This window comes from Grampus griseus (assembly GCF_964374135.1).
Source record: "Grampus griseus genome assembly, chromosome: 10".
Classification (NCBI taxonomy): domain Eukaryota; kingdom Metazoa; phylum Chordata; class Mammalia; order Artiodactyla; family Delphinidae; genus Grampus; species Grampus griseus.
This window is the reverse complement of record NC_139004.1, coordinates 14,100,334-14,119,890: the sequence shown is the minus strand read 5'-3', so window position 1 is coordinate 14,119,890 and position 19,557 is coordinate 14,100,334. Positions and strand designations below refer to the sequence as shown.

Genomic DNA, 19,557 nt, shown 5'->3' with positions numbered 1-19,557 from the left:
TCATTAACCCTCAGACAAAAATTTCCACTCTGGCTTTAACCGAATGTTGCTTCTGACTCATTTGTTTCAAGGATTAGCAAAGGTCCTGAAGCGATGTGAGAAAGTCAAAGAAAACCGTTTTGAAGCACAGCACTCAGAAACAAAGTAAGACCAAAGGAAACTGAAGCTGCCCCGTGATGACAAGGCCGTTTCCTTACTTCCTGCGAAGCAACACACGCTGACAAGATGAGGAAGAACCAGCATAAACATCACTTACTGAAGCCTCCTTCTGTCCACCCAACTATCAGTGTAACATCCTGGTCCATACACTCCTAACCTCCTGCTCTGCTTTTTTTCTAAGCCCCTATTACCCACTAGTATGTAACTTACCTATTTAGTATGCTAATTATTTATTATGTAACTCCTTTGATAGCATGTAAGTTCCCAAGAGCAAGGATCTATGCTGGGTTTTGTTTCTTTAACTGATAAATCGCGGCGCCTAGAACAGTTCCCGGAACACACAAATGCTGCTCATTAGATATCTGTTGAATAAAGGGATAAATGATACTATTTCTTTGCCATCTTTGGATCCTACAGTTGAAAACAGAAGGAAAGGATTTTAGTCACTTTCCTTTTTACCTAAAAATTATTCCAAGCCTTCTCTCTATGCTAATCCTCAATCCAAAAGAATTTAAGAAAATTGATATAAACTAGCTAGAAAATGTGTCATGTGAGTTAAATTAACTTAGAAAAAAGAGATGGAGCAAAATTTACTTCACCTTAACTGTTTTTTTTAAAAAAGTATGCTTAGTAAAATGTCTTTTTATAAATTATTCCAGTATTTCCTAAATGATTTCTTTCTCCTCATTCCCGTTGGTTTAAGCACTGATCACTGTATCTAAACTGGTCAATGTCCTTCACAAGTCAGGGGTATTAAATTCACATTTGGCTGGTGATTATTATGCTTATTGTATAATAAATATTAACAGTCTGTCCATACAAGGCCTACCAAAGCAAAGATAGACAGTTGACTACTGTGATTTAGGCATAAGGCCCTCCCCTCTACCATGCTGAAATGCCCAGCACTCTTCCTAGCTGACTCTTACTCCATCCTTAGTTTAAAAGTGTAGCTATTTCAAACACACAGGACACACAGGAGAGAGGTAGGTACCATAAATAGAGGAAAGATCATTTATTTCTGGGCCTATGAATACAGGCCCAGAGTAGCTATATCTTACTACTTTTTCATTTTTTCATGAAAAATTTACCAATTTGTTATTTGAAATTTCCCAATTGGGGATGCAAACAAAAATGTGTTGAGGCCCGATGTGGCCCACAGGCATCAGTTTACAATCTCTTGTTAAGGCCTCAGGTTAGAGAGTACTGCCACCAGGAATCCTCCTCCCACTCCTAAAGTGAGTGAGGCACTCCTGCAGTATGTTACGTCTAGCCATCCCTGATTTCACCAAACTCTTGTATAGCTCCTGCAATGTGTCCATCTTTTCTGTGGGGAGTATCTTACTTATCTTTATATTCCCAGCATCAAGTGCCTAGCACAGAGGAGGAGCTCAAAAAATGCTTTAATAAATGAAAATTTGAACAAGACCACCTGGTTCACACTTCTAGTAGTCCCCGTGAACCCATCAGTCCATTTCCTATCTTTGTTCTTTAACCAACCAGCCTTCAGGGATACATGCAATCAAGGTCACGGGCCTTGATACCAAGTGCCAAACTAAAAGAGACAAGCCCACCCCTGCAGATCTATAGGGTTATATTTGTTATGAGGAATAAGCAGCATTCGGCATATTGTGAAAATAGGAAAAAAATTTAAAAAGGAAATTCGACAAAGTAAAACAATTGTATACCATGTGCTTTGTAGGAGACGAGCAAGTACATGAAAGAAAATTCAGCAAATTGCTACCTGATTTCTCCATCATTCAAAACACTTGATGAGCTTCTTACAGATGATAGTTAACTAAGGGATGTTTAAAATGTCTATTTTGTTCCTTAGCTAGAGCTTTAAGAACAGAAAGATGCTGCTTATTCAACCAATAATTCACCTTCATATACGTGTTACACTTTGCCTAAACCCCAGTAAATATCGGGTTTACTATTCAAGATAGTATTTGGAATCATATCCAAATGTGGAATTGCGCTCCCAAGCAGAATCATATTGTAGCAAACTTTGGCTTCTCGGTAAGTCACAGAAGTATATCCTGTATTTTTACAATTCTTCCCTTTGTATTCTCTCATGATGAAAGCATCAGGGTAAACTTACAGCTGTGCAGAAGATGCACCGGCATTCCTGGAGCGTGGTCATCTTGTCCAGAGACTGTTCACACAGGCAGAGTTTGCAAGTGACGAGGGGGGCCAGAGCTAGGTCTCCAGGTGTGGGATTTTCGGCAGCGGTCATGGTGAGACAGTGGAGCCTACCAGCTGAGCCCATCAGCCTGTCTTCAGCGTTCTTCAGTCTCCTCTATCCCTACAGAAAGGCCCAAAGCAGAAAATATTATATCCATTGATACAGCTATTGTTTAACCAACACATCTGGGCACCAGCAGGGCAAATCCTCACCCTCAATGATCTAAGTGTACAGTAAATGCACTTCTAAGAACCATGGATTAGAGAGCTTATCACCTTGGCAACCTATTCCTAGAGTCCTGAAATGTAAGGTGACCTCACTGTCCTGACTCATATCAAGTCAACTATGGAAATTAAAAGACTACTGTGAACAAACACACCATTTAGGAATCGCATTGCTATGATCAATTCAACAGATCCAAAAAATACTTAAAAAGAGAATGTCACTCAAAAAGTTAAATATAGAATTACCATATGATCCAGAAATTTCACTTCTGGGTGTACACCCAAAAGAATTCAAAGCAGGGACTCAAACAGATACTTGCACACCGATGTGCACAGTAGCATCATTCACAACAGTCAAAAGGTGGGAACAATCCAAATGTCCATAACGGATGAATGGATAAACAAAATGTGATATAAACGTACAACGGAATACTATTCAGCCTTAAGAAGGAATGAAATTCTGACACATGCTACAACAGGGATGAACCTTGAAGACATTATGCTAAGTGAAATAAGCCAGACACAAAAGGGCAAATATTGTATGATTCCATTTATATGAGGAACCTAGAACAGTCAAATTCACAAAGACAGAAAGTAGAAAGGGGACTACCAAGAGCTGGAGGAAGGGCAAACGGAGAGTTATCACTTAATGAATACAGAGTTTCTGGCACGATGAAAAAGTTCTAGAAATGGATAGTGCGATGGTTGGACAACATTGTGAATGTACGTAACACCTCTGAATTACAGTTAAAATGGTTGAAATGATAAATTTTGTTATGTATATTTTACTCCAATAAAAAAAATTTCAGGGCTTCCCTGGTGGCTCAGTGATTAAGAATCCACCTGCCAATGCAGGGGACGCAGGTTGGAGCCCTGGTCTGGGAAGATCCCACGTGCCACGGAGCGACTAAGCCCGTGTGCCACAACTACTGAGTCTGCGCTCTAGAGCCTGCCAGCCACAACTACTGACCCGTGTGCCACAGCTACTGAGCCCTCACGCCACAGCTACTGAAGACCGCACGCCTAGAGTCTGTGCTCCACAACAAGAGAAGCCACGGCAATGAGAAGCCCGCACACCGCAACGAAGAGTAGCCCCTGCTCGCCGCAACTAGAGAAAGCCTGCACACAGCAACAAAGGCCCAACACAGTCAAAAATAAATTAAGTAATTAAAAAAAAAATTTCAATAAGGTGTCAGTGTTAATTGTGTTCCTTCACATGCATTATTTCATTTAATGTTTTGCAACCACAATGATTATTTCCTTCGTTTTATAGATGAATTGAGGTCCTGAGAAGTTAAGTAATCTGCCGAAAGTCTCAGAGCTTATACACGGCACAGCTCAAACCTCCATCTTCTGAGGCCAAGTCCAGTGCCTGGCCCATTACCCAAGAACTCCCTCACAAGTGGATACTATGTGGAGGGATGTAGCAGGGAGAGAGAGAGATATAGGAATAGGGAGGGAAAGAGACAAAGAGAGAGAGGTGAATTCCGTGACTACGGCTACCATAAGATCACTGAAGAATAAAATTTGTCTCTACACATAGCATGACTATAGGAAAGGATATTTCTACACCGAAAAATAAAAATTATAACCGAAGCCCTTCCACTAGATTGTTTTTATTCAGAATATCTTTAAAAGAGGTAAGATAATTGTGAAAATAATTTCCCTACATATACACAGTTTATATCACATCAAGAAATTTCACGTTCTGATTAAATAAAAGCGAAATCCTTAAGTTCTTACTATTTTAACAGAGTACGGCCGATTCTAATAAATTTGGCCATAGAAATAATTGTATCCTCTCCCCCCAGAAGAACCAGACTCTCTTCCTCCCAATTTTTGGGCAAAAGAAATTATTTTACATATTCAGCATCTGTTATACAGCCCCACAGCGACTTAAGTCTCCATATATTAGTACAAAAGTACTAAAATACGGGAGAAAAAACCAGATTAGATTAGAAAGAAAAAAATCTATGAGATCTAATTGCACTAACTTTCTCAGTGGCACATCAGAAAGAGTCAACAGTTTCTAACTCTAGTGCCCTGAAGTGTTTATGGTTTATCACCTACTCCTTAAGTAGTAGTAAAAGACTTGACCAAAAATAAATTAAATAGGAAGCTAACCAATGACTGGCTTCCAATATGATAGATGTTTCTTGGGAAAAGACCAATATGGTTCAAGACACAGTATTCTTATTCAATTAACTATTGACGATCTATCATCCAATAGCAAATTAAATTCAAATCAACCTACACATCAAATCCAGGATTTTAAAGATAAAAAAAAAAATCCCTTTAGGGTCAATTAGGGGTAAAAGTGAATGATTTTACTTCTCCCCTGTTCCCAGTTTATACTTAACACAATTATCGCCTGTTTTCTTCTCCAAGACTCCTCCGTTGATAACATACATCATCTTATCGAAAACGTCTTTTCATCTCTATTTTCCCAACACTGCTCATACCACATATTCTGAGTTATTTTCCCCCTCAAAAAAAGAAATCCCAAGTCACACAAGAAGAAGAAATGTAGCCAGTAAAGGCTTCCTGTGTAGGTAAGATGGGAAATGACACAGGCCAGAAACATCCCACACCACAAATGTCAATTACACTAACAGCCCATTTGGAGGAAGCTGTTGAGAATAGATAAATCCTGTTGTCCCAGCCTAGGCAAGAGAGCAAGGTATTCTTCAAGAAAGTCATTTTTTTCTCACAATCTATTTTTCAGAAGGGGACATTTAACAGGCCAATGTACTTGAAAAACAAAGACATAAAGGGATACTTCTTAGAAGGTTATCTCTGGGACTTCCCTGGTGGCACAGTGGTTGAGAGTTTGCCTGCCGATGCAGGGGACATAGGTTCGTGCCCCGGTCCGGGAAGATCCCACATACCGCGGAGTGGCTGGGCCCGTGAGCCATGGCCGCTGAGCCTGTGCTCCGCAACGGAAGAGGTCACAACAGTGAGAGGCCCGCGTACCGCGAAAAAGAAAAAAAAAAAAAGTTATCTCTTTGAAATAGTCTTCTTTTGAAGGCAGGGAGAGAAGTTGTGTGAATCAAGGACATCTGAAACGTAATCTTGTCCCTTGCAATATACATAAGTTTTTACTCAGTTTGTGAGTTACATGCCTATAGGCTATGAAATCAAAGTTGTAAAAATATAAAAATATCACCTCCAAAAGTTTTCTCCTGCCCCCTTTATTTATCATTGTTTTGTGTGCGCGTGATTAAGAGCACTTAACATAAGCTCTACCCTTGGCAAATTTTTAAGTATACAATACAGTATTGTTAACCACAGGCACCATGCTGTTCCACAGGTGTATACTTACTTCTCAACTCATCAAATTCTATACATTAAATATGTACACTTCTTGGTCTGTCAATCATACCTCAATAAAGTGGCTTAAAATTTATACATATAAATTTAAACTATATATATATATTCTTATAACATAAAAACTTTTTACAAAGCAGAGACCAATTTTGTTTAAAAAAAATTCCAAGCATTCCAATCAAGGCAGAACTTGTGACTGAGACAGAGGAAAGAAGTCACATATTTCATCTCTTTGAGAGCTGAACAATCCAAAATAATTCTTCAAAAAGAAGTGATTTATCTTTCTGTCTACCAGAACCCCAGTTCCCCAAAGTGATGGCTTTTGAATATTTTTAAAGCAGTGGAATTTTATAAAAACAAAATCTTAAGCACCCCGCCTTTGGATAACCGAGATAAGGTAGACTAGCGCCAGTTGAAACAACACGGGGAGACCCCGTCCAGGTACCCTTGACTTTCCCTTCAGCAGCCTCCCAGGCACCGTCATGGAAGCTGAAGGCTTCACCACGCACAGTTCGAAAACCAGCCCTTTGGTTTTCACTCTGGGCAAAATCAGTAATGAATGTTTTAGAAATAAATGACACACAGTAGCACTTCATAGAAAAAGAGTAACAAACAAGAAATCTGTTCACCATTGATTCATTAGAAATTGAGCCCTTCAAGCAATAGTCTGGGGAATCCCGAAGTCCTCTAAACGAATCTCCCCCGCACTTGAGATGTTTGTGAATGGCTCCAAGGTGTCCTAGTGTTTCTTCATTTATGTCTTAAGATTCACTGGTCTCGGGGTTCCCTGGTGGCGCAGTGGTTAAGAATCCGCCTGCCAATGTAGGGGACATGGCTTCAAGCCCTGGTCCAGGAAGATCCCACATGCCACGGGGCAACTAAGCCCACGAGCTACAACTACTGATCCCACACTCTAGAACCCACAAGCCACAACTACTGAAGCCCGCGCACCTAGAGCCCATGCTCTGCAACAAGAGAAGGCACCGCAATGAGAAGCCCGCGCACCGCAACGAAGAGTAGCCCCCGCTCGCCGCAACTAGAGAAAGCTCGCGTGCAGCAACGGAGACCCAACACAGCCATAAATAAATAAATAAATAATAAATAAATTCTTAAAAAAAAAAAAATTCATTCCTCTCTACAACATGAAACCACCACTGGCAGAACTATCCCCCCACCCAAACTACTAAACTAAATGCCAGGAAGCATAGAGGGGTGGCCAGAAGAGGACCAACCACACACGCGCAGTTCCTCCTGACCTGCTCACGGAACCAACATCCTCGTAGGTACACTGACAATACACACACTCCCCTCCAGGTTTCCAGAAAAGTCTTCCTTCCAGAGAGCCAGTAACTCGCTCTTACTGGCTTTTGCTCAACTTGTTTTGCCTCACACTTCACATTTTACCTAAAATAAGAAAGTGACTTGAATATTCCATCCTCCTGCTTGATTTAAAATGGTACCAATTATAATTACTTTTACAGTTATTACAAGTGCGACTGAGCCTCTTTTTGGATGTCAAGAACCCAACGAGAAAAGAATTTTGGTAGCGAATGTAAGAGCCATGTTGCAAAGAAGAAAAACGTGACAAGCTAACTTCAAGTTCAAATGTTCTAAAGTTGGTGGCAGGGTTGAGGGTGGAGTGGTGAGGGCAGGCTTCACCCAGATTGTAGAAGTCTCACTTGCTTAACTATAAGTAACCACACAAGAGGACAGATTGGCTGGGGCATGCAAGGAAGGAAAGCCACTCTAAAACATCTGATTTTGCACTAAATTACCGGGAAAGGGGAATCAGCAGTTCTGCCTACTCTGAGTGTCTCTTACCCTACAAAGTATTCATTATATGAGAAGCAACCACCTTCTGATAGGAAAGAACAGGACACTTTTTCCCTCTTGTGTTTTCATTAGAATTGCCAAAGAAAGGAATACTTCAGAAACGGTGCTGGAAAGCTCAGGATGTATAAGGAATTTTCATATTCTGCTGGCGGCCTGAAAAGGCAATCTGCTCCAAAAACGCAGTGGGTGAGAGAGCCAACCTTCAAAGTATTTTTAACTAACGTAGTTTATATCCGTTTCACTACCCAAAATCATAGCTGTTATTCCACTGCACAAAGATAACATGATTGGAGAGGATAATGTTTTACTAGGATACTTGTCTAGTTATTTAGGAATTTTTACACCATCTGTAAAAACTTTAAGATTTAGATAAATTGGTAAAGCACAATTAAAGGGACTAAGAGAAAAAGAAAGTTAATACAATGAAACAGCTGGATGTTACTTATGTAATAGAAATATTAATTTATGTAAAAATCCAGTTGATCTGTGGTGAGGGGTCTTAATTCCAGGCCATGATATGAAAGTCTAAGAGTTACTCAAGAACAAGGGACAAAACAGAAGAGACACATGAATGTTCTCAAAATGTTTACATGCCCCTGCAAGACACTGAGTCATCCCTGCAAAGTATTCATAAAAGGTATGAATGCTTCACAGTGACAGGGAGCTAACAAAGGGAAGCATTTTCAGGAAGAGTAGGTAGTGGGGAAGGTAGGGCTGAAGTGCTGCCTGTATAATGGAGAGACATTCTCAGGAAGCAGAGCAGAGATACTCTAGCAGAGCAGAAAGAAACAGTAATCCGAAGGTCCCACCTCTGCCTTGTTGGGAAAGCCCTCCCAATATCAACTAAGACTGACATGTTAGGCAACCAGCCCAACACAATCCAAAAATTAGTATTTTGTTGACCTTGGCATTTCTACCCAATGCAATGATTTATTTCACTGCTGGTTCACGTTCTTGACCAAAGCTATTAGTGACTCAAATGGTACTGACTGAACCTAAGAAAGTGCTGACCATCATCAGCCATTAGCCACTTGCTGAAATTCTACCCTAATACAGTTTGGAATGGAAGGTAGACCAGCTGACTGGTAGAGTACCAAGGGCTATGGACATTGGTGGTAAGTGAGGCAAGGGCTTATGCAAACCTCCATACTGGCCAGTGTTGTGGTTCTACTCCCTTACTACATCTTTGACCCATTCTCTGGCCATTCATCTGGCCACTCAGGGACTAGATGAACCAGTGCACAGCCAGTAATATCAGAAAAACAGTTCTAATACATGCCTTGAGAGGGCGAGAACAAACGGGAACACAGGCAGCCTCACTAGTAATCACAGAAATGGAATTACTCAAGTATATTTTATGTCCATTTAATTGCTTTGTAAAAGAATGAGTAGATGCATGGCATCACAATAAGATACTTCATCATTATTTGAAAACAATAAAACATATTAGAAACTATTTTCTAGTACAGTCGTCCCTAGATATCCATGGGGGATTGGTTTCAGGACCCCTGGCAGATACCGAAATCCTCAGATGCTCCAATTCCTTTTATAAAATGGCCTAATACAGTTGGCCCTCCGCACCCGCGGCTTCTGCATCCACAGGTTTCACCAACCACAATGTAGGACCCACCAATATGAAGAGCTGACTGTAAAAACAAACCCAAGAAATGCTTAATTCTTAGCAATAATGGAGGTAAATATTCACCTACTCAGGCTTTGTGAGGTGGTAGCATTGCTGCAAAACACTGTTTATCACTGTGATAGGAAAGGGAACTTCGGTTTTCTTCCCCACTGTTTCGCAGCTTCATTCAGGGGAAATCAAGAGATGAAAAAATATTCAGTCTAAAATTCTTTTAGTTTTAACATCTTCATCTCAACAGGTTCCAGGATGTCAATAAGATTATAACTCTGTAACCTGGAGACCCGGTTTCTTCTAAAAATGGAACTGATGTGCAAATATATCGCTACTAATTTTTTTGTGGGTCAAAAGGACAGACACTCCCTTAGGAGGGGAATCATAAATATTACCAAAAACTTTTCTAGGCAGTCTCTTTGCTATTTGAAATTATGTAATGAATAAAGCCCATTATTTTAATAAGATCTATTTTTTCTAGCTTTATTGAGATATAATTAATACAAAAAAATTGTATAAGTTTAATGTATACAATGTAATGATTTGATATAGATATATTTTGTGAAATGATTACCATAATAAGGTTAGTTAACACTTCCATCACCTCAGTTACCATTTTTTTAAGATGAGAATAATCAGATCTAATTTTTATATTTTTTCCTACAAAGTACATAGGAGAAATATATGGAAAGACATGAGATCACGACCAACAAAGTACATGATATTGTGATAAGCTAACTCTAAACCTTACAGAGTACAGGGCATCTGGGATGTCAAGTTTTAACGTTTACAAAACGCCTATCCTTCTAAAAAGCGCATTTCTTTTTTCTTGCCTTCTTTCTGTATTCTCATTACCACTGCGAGGTAAGACCCAGGAGGCGGAAAACCATTCCCAGCTTTCCTAACAATAAAAACTTACCAAAGAAGGTAGGAGTGAATATGAGAATAACAGCTCAATGATATTTTGGGCATTGTAATTTTACATTCATCATTGTAGGTCCCTCCTCAACACCACTGCGGTGCCCTGCCCGCCTCTTATTTAATCAGTGGGTCCCTTGCCTCCCACAATTATTCATACAGCCCTGCTGAATAATTGCCTTCTCCCTGCCTGGCATAACAACAAAGCTCAGAGGCAGGAAGGAACGCCACTTACAGGCAGGTCAGACAATGATGTAATTAACAGATCAAGGAGAAGTGTTATTTCAGAAAGCCCCATTGAGCAAGAGACAGGCTGAATTCCTGGCTTATGACACTACCAAGAAACTACAGTGCCTAAAGAACGAATATCTAAACCAAAATGTTTTCTCCAAATGAATAAAAGCATGTGTAAATATTACCCTCTCCTGTGAAAGTTAAAAGTTGTATACAGACATATTATAGACACAAATTTAAAACCAGTGTGGGAAAAGAACTCCTCCATCCCACACCAAGCAAGGTGCAGGGCATGTATTTTTGTACATCTTTGCCAAATGAGTTTCTCAAGGAATCAAATACAGAAAAATGCAAAACGCAGAAAATAAGGTCAACCCACAAAGAATTGAATTCCATACATTAGGTGCTATGGACGTAAAGGTGATTAAACATAGTCCCCACTTATAAAGCATAAACTGGTTGAGGAGGCTGTCAACAGACAGGTTCATATAATCATACACAGGACAATTTGTGGGTTTATAGCTTCAGCCACAAGTCCAACAAAAAAGAGAAATGAGATAGTCTTGTTCTATCTTCCCAAGAAAGACAAAGAACCAGTTGACTTAAGGTCTGAGACTCAAACTCATGACTGCAGAGGAATTAGAAACCACTGAGACATAGCTTTCAAAGCATGTTCTTTTTTTTTTTTGCGGTACGCGGGCCTCTCACCGTTGTGGCCTCTCCCGCTGCGGAGCACAGGCTCCGGACGCGCAGGCTCAGCGGCCATGGCTCACGGGTCCAGCCGCTCCGCGGTACGCGGGATCCTCCCGGACCGGGGCACGAACCTATGTCCCCTGCATCGGCAGGCGGACTCCCAACCACTGTGCCACCAGGGAAGCCCCCCAAAGCATGTTCTTTAATAGATACCACAAGCCATGTGATCAGAAGTATCCCCAGCTATGAATAAGAGAAGTGTATTTCACTTATATTGTTGTGTTTTCAATTCAAGCAAGGGAGCCAATCACAGATGAGAAGTTTCTCATTTCATGTTGCGAAAGCATTGATCACTTTCACTCTCTTTAATGTACAGTTTTCCATTTTTTAATAACTACTAAGGTATAATGCATTGGGTTTAGGCGTATTCATCCACCAAGAGCAAATGCCAATATTAATAAAAATAAAATGTTAGTGCAAGACCTCCCACATATGCCTAAAGGTGAAAAAACAAATTTAAAATTAAAATAATGAAATAAATTAACTTAGATGCTCTTATGCCTCTTTAAATTATTTAACACTCAGGTGACATCAGGGAAACATTATCAAAAAAAAAAAAAAAAAGCCCAAAAAACAAAAACATAATTAAAAGGACAAACATCAAAGTATTTTTCATTCTCAGGTAAAACAACATGAATTAAAATTACTATTCTAGTCCAAAGTCACTTTCACTTCCAAGCTTATTCAGATTCTTTCAAGGCAGAGGCTACATCTTATACATCTTTATACACTCAGCCTCTAATCACTCAATACCACAGTAGATAACTTCTCTAATGTACATGGAGGAGAAGAAATACTCAGGGCCTGATTCTCATCTGGATTCGTTTCCAGCAAGTCAAAAGCTGAAAATATTGATAATTTGTTATAGCTAAGGCACTTCAATAAATTAAGGCAGGCATCCCTGAAAAAAAGTCTAAGTACTCAAGAGCAGTGGCTGGAGATACCAGCTCCCCAAAGCTCAGCTTGGCCCAATTCCCATCTCCGAAATAATCAGTTGCACAAAGTAGGTTTAGTCCCCAAACTGTCTGGACTTTGTTCCTCCACCAACATCTGGGTTCAACATGATTCCTGACCTCTACCTCAAACTAGAGATTTCAAACACTAAGAACCTCACTCAACAGGAAAGTAATACCATAAGTCAAGGCCAGGGGAAACACAGAAGCCAGGACCAGCAGAAACAGTACAGAGAAATGATTCTGATGTCCTTAAAAATGTTCCTAAACATCTAAAATATTGAAACAACTTTTCAAAAAGGAAAACTTAAATATAAATTTCTCAGATTAAAATATTTGTATCAGGGCTTCCCTAGTGGCGCAGTGGTTGAGAGTCCGCCTGCCGATGCAGGGGACACGGGTTCATGCCTCGGTCTGGGAAGATCCCACATGCCGCGGAGCGGCTGGGCCCGTGAGCCATGGCCGCTGAGCCTGCGCGTCCGGAGCCTGTGCTCCGCAATGGGAAAGGCCACAACAGTGAGAGGCCTGCGTACCGCAAAAAAAAAAAAAAAAAAAAAAAATATTTGTATCATTCAAGAGAAAGACAGTTTCCAGAAAGCTAAATGATCTTACCATTTAAATAAAATGAGCTTTTCTCTTTCTGATAGAGCATACTTTCCCCTCTGCTGTAGGGTTTGGCTCTGAAAACCTGGATCATAATCTGGGAGACCCAAAAACTAATTATTATGTTTAAAAAAAGACATGTCTTAAACTGACCTAGTTTGGAAGCCTGGATGCCTTTAAATTGCCAATGAACTGAAACCATTCATGAGAATGGGGCTTTTGAATGCTGAGAATGTTCTTTGGGGCTCAGCACAAAGATATTTGGCATAGGTGACTGTAAATATTTGTAAAACTCTGGGTAAATGGACAGTGTTTGACCACACTCAGAACTCACGTCCAGCACAGTACTGTAGAAGCAAGTTATCTAGGGTGATTGGTTTGGGGGCGGGGCAGGGCGGGGGTGGCTGTTGGTTGAGGGGTTTTTTTTCTGTTTGTTTTAAATAAAAAGCCAAGCAATTCAATTTCGCTACTTGACATCTTTTTACATTTTCTATACCTTGAGTTTGTTTACTCATCAAGACAGTTCGAATTTATTTTCTTTCCCACTTTCCTAACTTTATGCTCAGCACAAAGAATAAAATCCCAGTCACAGGTGTGCAAAAGGGAAGACAGGAGTTTTATGAAAATGTGGCCTTGGACTTCCTAATACAATTCTCTCCACGTGGCCTTATGGATCTGATATAGATGTCTTTCTTTTTCTCGCTCTCTCTCCTCTTCAAGATAGCTTCAGAAATACTGAAGGGACTGTTACCCATGAAAAGGACTAAGGTCGAAAAGGGAGGACAGAGTAAGGAGGAGGGACCAGCAGAGGAATTAGATGTGAAAGGGACTGGGGACCAAGAGGCTCATCTCAGTGAAAGCTACAGCAGCCAGATACTTTAATTAGCCAGCAACTCAGTGAAGACTGGTTGGGTTCCTTTTGCCTCTTACCCACACCCTAAAAACTGAGTCATCTCAAAGTTCATTTATTTTGCTTCTGGGACTAGACTCCCGCAATCGGCTGCTTCAGAAACGTTAGATACATTGCTCTTTAATTCATACCTGGCAACGTTCAAATAAACCTCCAGAAATGCCAGTTCAGAAGAACACTGCTAGTCCTATTGTGAGCCCCAGCTAATGTTTTGAAAAGATACGTGCTGCAGACAGAAATAAGAAAGCGAGACTGTAGTGCAAGCGTGAAGACAGAACATTTTTTCAGAAAGGGGAAATCATTTCTGAGAAATCCAAATGTGAGAAGTATATGCTTCAGGAGCAGACTTACAGCAGAATCCCTGAAACTAGTAAGAAAAACAAAAGGTACCCTGGAAGGGGTAAGCTAAAGATACCTTAGTCTGCTGATACAGGAATTGGTTTCATTTTAACTTAAACTTGAGAACAGCAATATAAGATCAGAGTTTCACCCTGTTTTATCAGCAGTTACACGACAAAATAAACAGCATAATATATGACCAAGATCCCACAGATAATAAAATATCTTATCCATATCTAGGTATGTCAACGTATTGCTGTGCACTTCCAAATAGCAGAAGGCAGACATCTGAGATTATGCCAAGTTTGGTCTCCGCTGAAGACACAGCGAGGTTTGATCTAATCTGGAATTTTGCAATACATTCTGAAGAGACTGTTTTATTAGAAATTAAACGTTTCTTTTTACCTTTACAAAGGTATCTATTTTTTAAAGTTAACAGGTGTTTCAGGCATTCAGAACGAATTCAGTTCTGTACGTTTTAAGCACTGGAGGCAGAAAATAAAGCTAAAAACCATGGTATCAGAGATAGTCTCTCGTCCTTTTTTCTTTTCTTATTCCAACCCCACTGCTGTCTTGCAATGCCTGCAGAGTTTAAAAAGCTCGCTAAACCTACCTGGCAGGAGAGCTACGTTCCTCCCAGCCGCCGGGCTTCTCAGCAGACTCCCTCGCGCTCACCGCCAGCCGGGGCTGCTCGCACCCCGGGGAAGAGGAGTTGTTCCATTCTCTCCCTCTGCCGCTGGCAGCTTCGCGCTCTGTAGGACTGCACAAGGGCTCGGGCTCCCAGACCTACTGGGCCGGAGGAGGAGTACCTGTAACCGCCTCCTGCCTCGGGGCACAGCTGCGATGCCCGGGAACCTTGCAGAGCGTGGGGCTCCGCACGCCAGCAGCAGCCCCAGGAGCCGCGCGTTTATTTATACAGGAAGCTCAGGCGCGGCACTTCCTACTTCCCATCTGGGTCGCTCTTCAACTGCAGGTGATGGTCTTAACCCTGTCTGAACCCGGCTGCCAGTGCGCCCGAGCAGTCCCGCCCTCCTGCACTCGCTCCACTTAGCAGGACCTCTCTCTTGTCCTTCTTGGACGGCTGCTGCAGAAATGCCGAGCAGGGTAGCCAGCAGCAGCCCCTAGTGTCCTTCCTTCTGCCCAGACAGGGGCACTTCACCTACTGGCTCTCAGAACTTGACGCTTCTCTGCACGCGTCCTCCCAGGACGCCTGTCTCCCTCCTTCCCAGCTCTTTAAGTCTCTTGTTCCTACTTATAACAACCCAGACCTGCCTTCCCACCTTGCCGGAAAACTGTTTCTGTAGAAACACTTCCCATGCATGTTTCATCCAAAACACATGTACTCGATTTGTCCTTTTGCATCTAATGATAAAATTAGATCGCAGGCAAATCAAATCAGGACAGTCTCAGTTTACCTCATATAATACAGGCACACTTTTATGAAACAATAATTTTGCTGGAAGTGCTTTGTCAACAAATTATGTGGGGAACTGCTCAGTAACCTAACAGGTTGTACTCCAGCTAAAGAAAATGTAACAAAGTAATTCAGAAGCTTTGGGGTACTAGGATTCGCCTTCCTCACTCCAAAACCTCAGACACTTAGTCTGTGTGATGTTTATAACACATTACATACCTACTCACTGCCTACATCCGCCAAAGGTCACAATCACAGTCCCAACTCCGTTGAACATTCCCATTTAGAAACGTGGCTCTTCCGATCGGGAATCTTTCTGCTCACTCTGCACCCTCACTCTGCTTTTGCAACCACAGTCAGGAATGTGCTGCCTACAAGGAAGGGACTCACAGCCCTTTGTGGAAGGAATCTGAGCATGCCAGTGAAGTATCAGCAGTAGGCACAGTGCCACAGGACACAAGCAAACTGCCTCTCGGCTCTCCACGTTGAAGAAAACCTCGAGGTCAAAGCCAAGTGCCGAAGCACACAGTGTATCTCTGTGTACGGTGGTAGGACAGGCAGGAGGACCAGTCCACTAGTGGGGGAGGAAGGGAAGGAGGCCGAGGGAGATAACATGGTAAGAAAACATACAGTGGAGACCCAAAATAATAGAACTGAAGGATATTTGAGCTTGACAAGTCCTTCTAGCTAGTTTAGTTCAGACACCTAACTTTAAAGTCCAGACACCTAACTTATGTCCAGGGAGATTTAAGTGGTCGGCTTGAACCAGACAGGGGCAGAGCTGGTACGACACCTAAAGCTGTGTTAGATGAGAAAGGTATTTGTTAATGAAAACCACCCCACGGATGTCTAACTTCAAATTTAACAGTAGCTTAGGTTCTGGGATAAACAATCTCAAGATATTTTCTTGGTGTAGTGACCACTGTGGATGGACAGGAATCAGGAAAGATAAACAAAGCACGTTCTAAGAGGTTACTTTATTCATTAGTGTCAATACAAAACTCTGGTGCCTTAAACCAAAGTTCAACAGAGTCCACGTTTTCAATTACCATGCAATGAAGTTATAATCTCTTGTCAACAGGATAAGGGAAGAAGCTATTGCTAATACGAATGAAAACATGGGTTAAGCAATAATCATGCTGCCTGTTGCTGCAAATGGCAGATGGGAAGAAAAATATATTGTATAATTAAATATCAGCACTGATTATTTTCAAGTTTATAAAATCTGCATGCAAATTTTTTTTTTTTTTTTGCGGTAAACGGGCCTCTCACTGTTGTGGCCTCTCCCGTTGCGGAGCACAGGCTCCAGACGAGCAGGCTCAGCGGCCATGGCTCACAGGCCCAGCCGCTCTGCGGCATGCGGGATCTACTCAGACTGGGGCACGAACCCGTGTCCCCTGCATCAGCAGGTGGACTCTCAACCACTGCGCCACCAGGGAAGCCCTGCATGCAAATTTTCATAGAACTAAATAAACATATAGAACACTATAGTATTACGTGAACAACTCTTTCAGATCTGGAATAAAATACATAAGAAAAAATTTAACCAAGGAGGTGAAAGATCTGTATACTGAAACCATAAGACACCGATGAAAGAAATTCAGGACAGAAATAAGTAGAAAGACATTCCGTGCTCATGGACTGGAAGAATTAATATTGTAAAGATGTCCACCCTACCCAAAGCAATCTACAAATTCAATGCAATCCTATCAAAATTTCAATGTCATTTTTCACAGAAATAGGACAAACAATCCCAAAATTTGTGTGGAACCACAAAAGACCCCAGATAGCCAAAGTAATCTTGTGAGAACAAAGGTGGAGGAATCACACTTCCTGATTTCAAACTATATTACAAAGCTATGGTAATCAAAACTCTTTCAGATCTGCCTAACGAATCCACAGCGTGCATCATCCTCTCAAGCATGTATTGATCTCCTCCCAGACAAGCTGCTTGATGTTAGGAAGACAGACATAAGTTGGACACAGCCCCTGTCCTCAAAGAGCTCTCAGTCCAGGGAAGGAGTCAGACAAGCAAATCAATTATCAGGATACTATGGTGTGTATGTATGTGATACAACAGACTGAAACATGATGTGCTTTGGGAGCACAGAGAAGAATTTAACTAAAGGAAAGGGGCTGGTAAAAAGAATCAAGGAAGGCCTTCCCTGAGAAAGTGACTTAAAGCTGATACTTCAAGGAGCCAAGTGGGGAAGGTAGAAAAAGGTGAACCAGTCAGAGGCAAGAGCCACTGCAAATGCCTAGAGATGTCAGACTTTAGGTGACACTTTTCATAATTCAGACAGAGCAGATGCATTCAGAAGAATGAGGGCTTGAACTAACATAGTGGCAACTGGCATGAAAAGGAAATGAACAAATGGAGAGAGAGCTCAGAAACAGAATTAACGGGACTTGATACCTGATTGGATGTAGGGAATGAGGGAGAAAAAAGAGCCCAGGCTGCTGGTACCACTAATTGAGAGTGAGAATAAAGGAGGAGCAGCATAAGGAAAATGATTCCATTAAATCCTGCAGAATCTGAGGTGTCTCTGGGACATATAGAAGACTTGTCTAGTAGGCTGTCAACAGAGAGAGATCTGGAGTAGAGGGTCTTTTAGGAATTACCACCATTTAGGTGGTGACCACGGATGAGATTACCAAGAGCTGAGGTCACCCACAAAAGGTTGCAAGCTGTAGAGGGACAAAGGGCCTTTGGACCCATACACACTCTATCACCCACCAATTATTACGTAACCTTAAACAAGATATTTAACATACCCAAAACTCAGTTTGCTCATGCACAAAATAGGAATGATGATATTCATCTCATAGGTTGTTGTGAGGCTCAAGGAGAGGTTTGTAAAGTAGCTAGCACAGTGGCTGATGGCACTATATGAGTTGTGGAGGTAGGGCAGTGAATGCCACCTCCTAGAATTGTGTGGTACACAACCTGCTCAGCTGTACAGCATGGCCCTGGCCTGATACACAAAAGAAACTCAATCAGCATTGTTCACCTTAGAAGGAAGGGAAAAGGAGAGAAAAAAAGAAAAGAAAGGGATCAGAAAAGAGAGCCCAAAGGAACGCCAGTATTTATTTAAAATGTAGGTAGAAGAGGAGCCCTCATATAAGCCTAAGAAGGAACTGCTTCACTCAGACCACAAAAGTAGATGTAACATTTGATATCTCAGACTGAGAAGTAAAATCCAGTCACCTCAATCTACAAAAATATTTTTTATCTTTCTGAGCAATGATAGACATAATATAATAAATTGTTCACCAGAGATTGCAGTCATATTGACTTTCATCACAATAGAGAATTTCCTAATCTGAATCACAGACCTTCCTAAAGAAAAGGCAAACAAAATCTTGGCATTAATGGTAAGTAATCCAAACCACAGGAATTGTATTAACTTGTAACATACCTAAAGTCATGTAAAAGCAAGACCAAGATGAATCTAACACATACTTATATAGCCAAAATGCAAATATAGAAATATAATTACTAGATTACTAGATATGCATGTGTAAGATACTTATGTAATATATGCCATATTATATAAAATGTAACATGTAACAGATTATATATAACATACATTGTAGTCCTACGTAAGAAGGAAATCAACAATGGAATTTCTTTTTGGAGAATTACTCTCATTAATTAATATAAAGAAATATCAAGATTCATTCTGATGCCACTGAAATTACTCTTCTCGTCTACCTTAGTATATGTTAGTAACACACACCTTAGACTTGACATCTTAATTACATCCTGCGATAAAACATTTAAAAAAATTTTTTTAATGATTTGTTGAGTTTCAAGAAATCAGATGAAAGAACACAAGTACTGGGAAACCAGCTTCTGCAACAGGTGCAATTCTCTCTCCATGGGAAAAGATTTAAGGCAAAGGTCATGGTATTCTGCCAGTGACAATTTGGTCATTTCTCATTTAGAGCTACCATTTCATTCACATTGTTCTGTTGGATCTAATGGGGCTCATCTTATACATACATTCAACATTTATTGAGGGTATTGAGTATAGAACAAAGACTAAGACACAATACAAAAATAAAACTAAAA

General features: G+C 40.9%; 1 protein-coding gene across 1 annotated transcript in view; it reads right to left on the bottom strand.

The window, feature by feature from the left end:
- RNF144B (ring finger protein 144B) overlaps positions 1 to 15,004 on the bottom strand; it is an 81,261-nt gene extending 66,257 nt beyond the window's left edge. The window contains exons 1-2 of the mRNA XM_082664399.1: positions 14,682 to 15,004; positions 2,258 to 2,461 (exon numbers count right to left, since the gene is read on the bottom strand). Of these exons, the coding sequence (XP_082520525.1) occupies positions 2,258 to 2,425 (168 nt within the window). The 5' untranslated portion in view covers positions 2,426 to 2,461; positions 14,682 to 15,004. The remainder of the gene's footprint in view (positions 1 to 2,257; positions 2,462 to 14,681) is intronic.
- Positions 15,005 to 19,557: the final 4,553 nt, after the last annotated feature.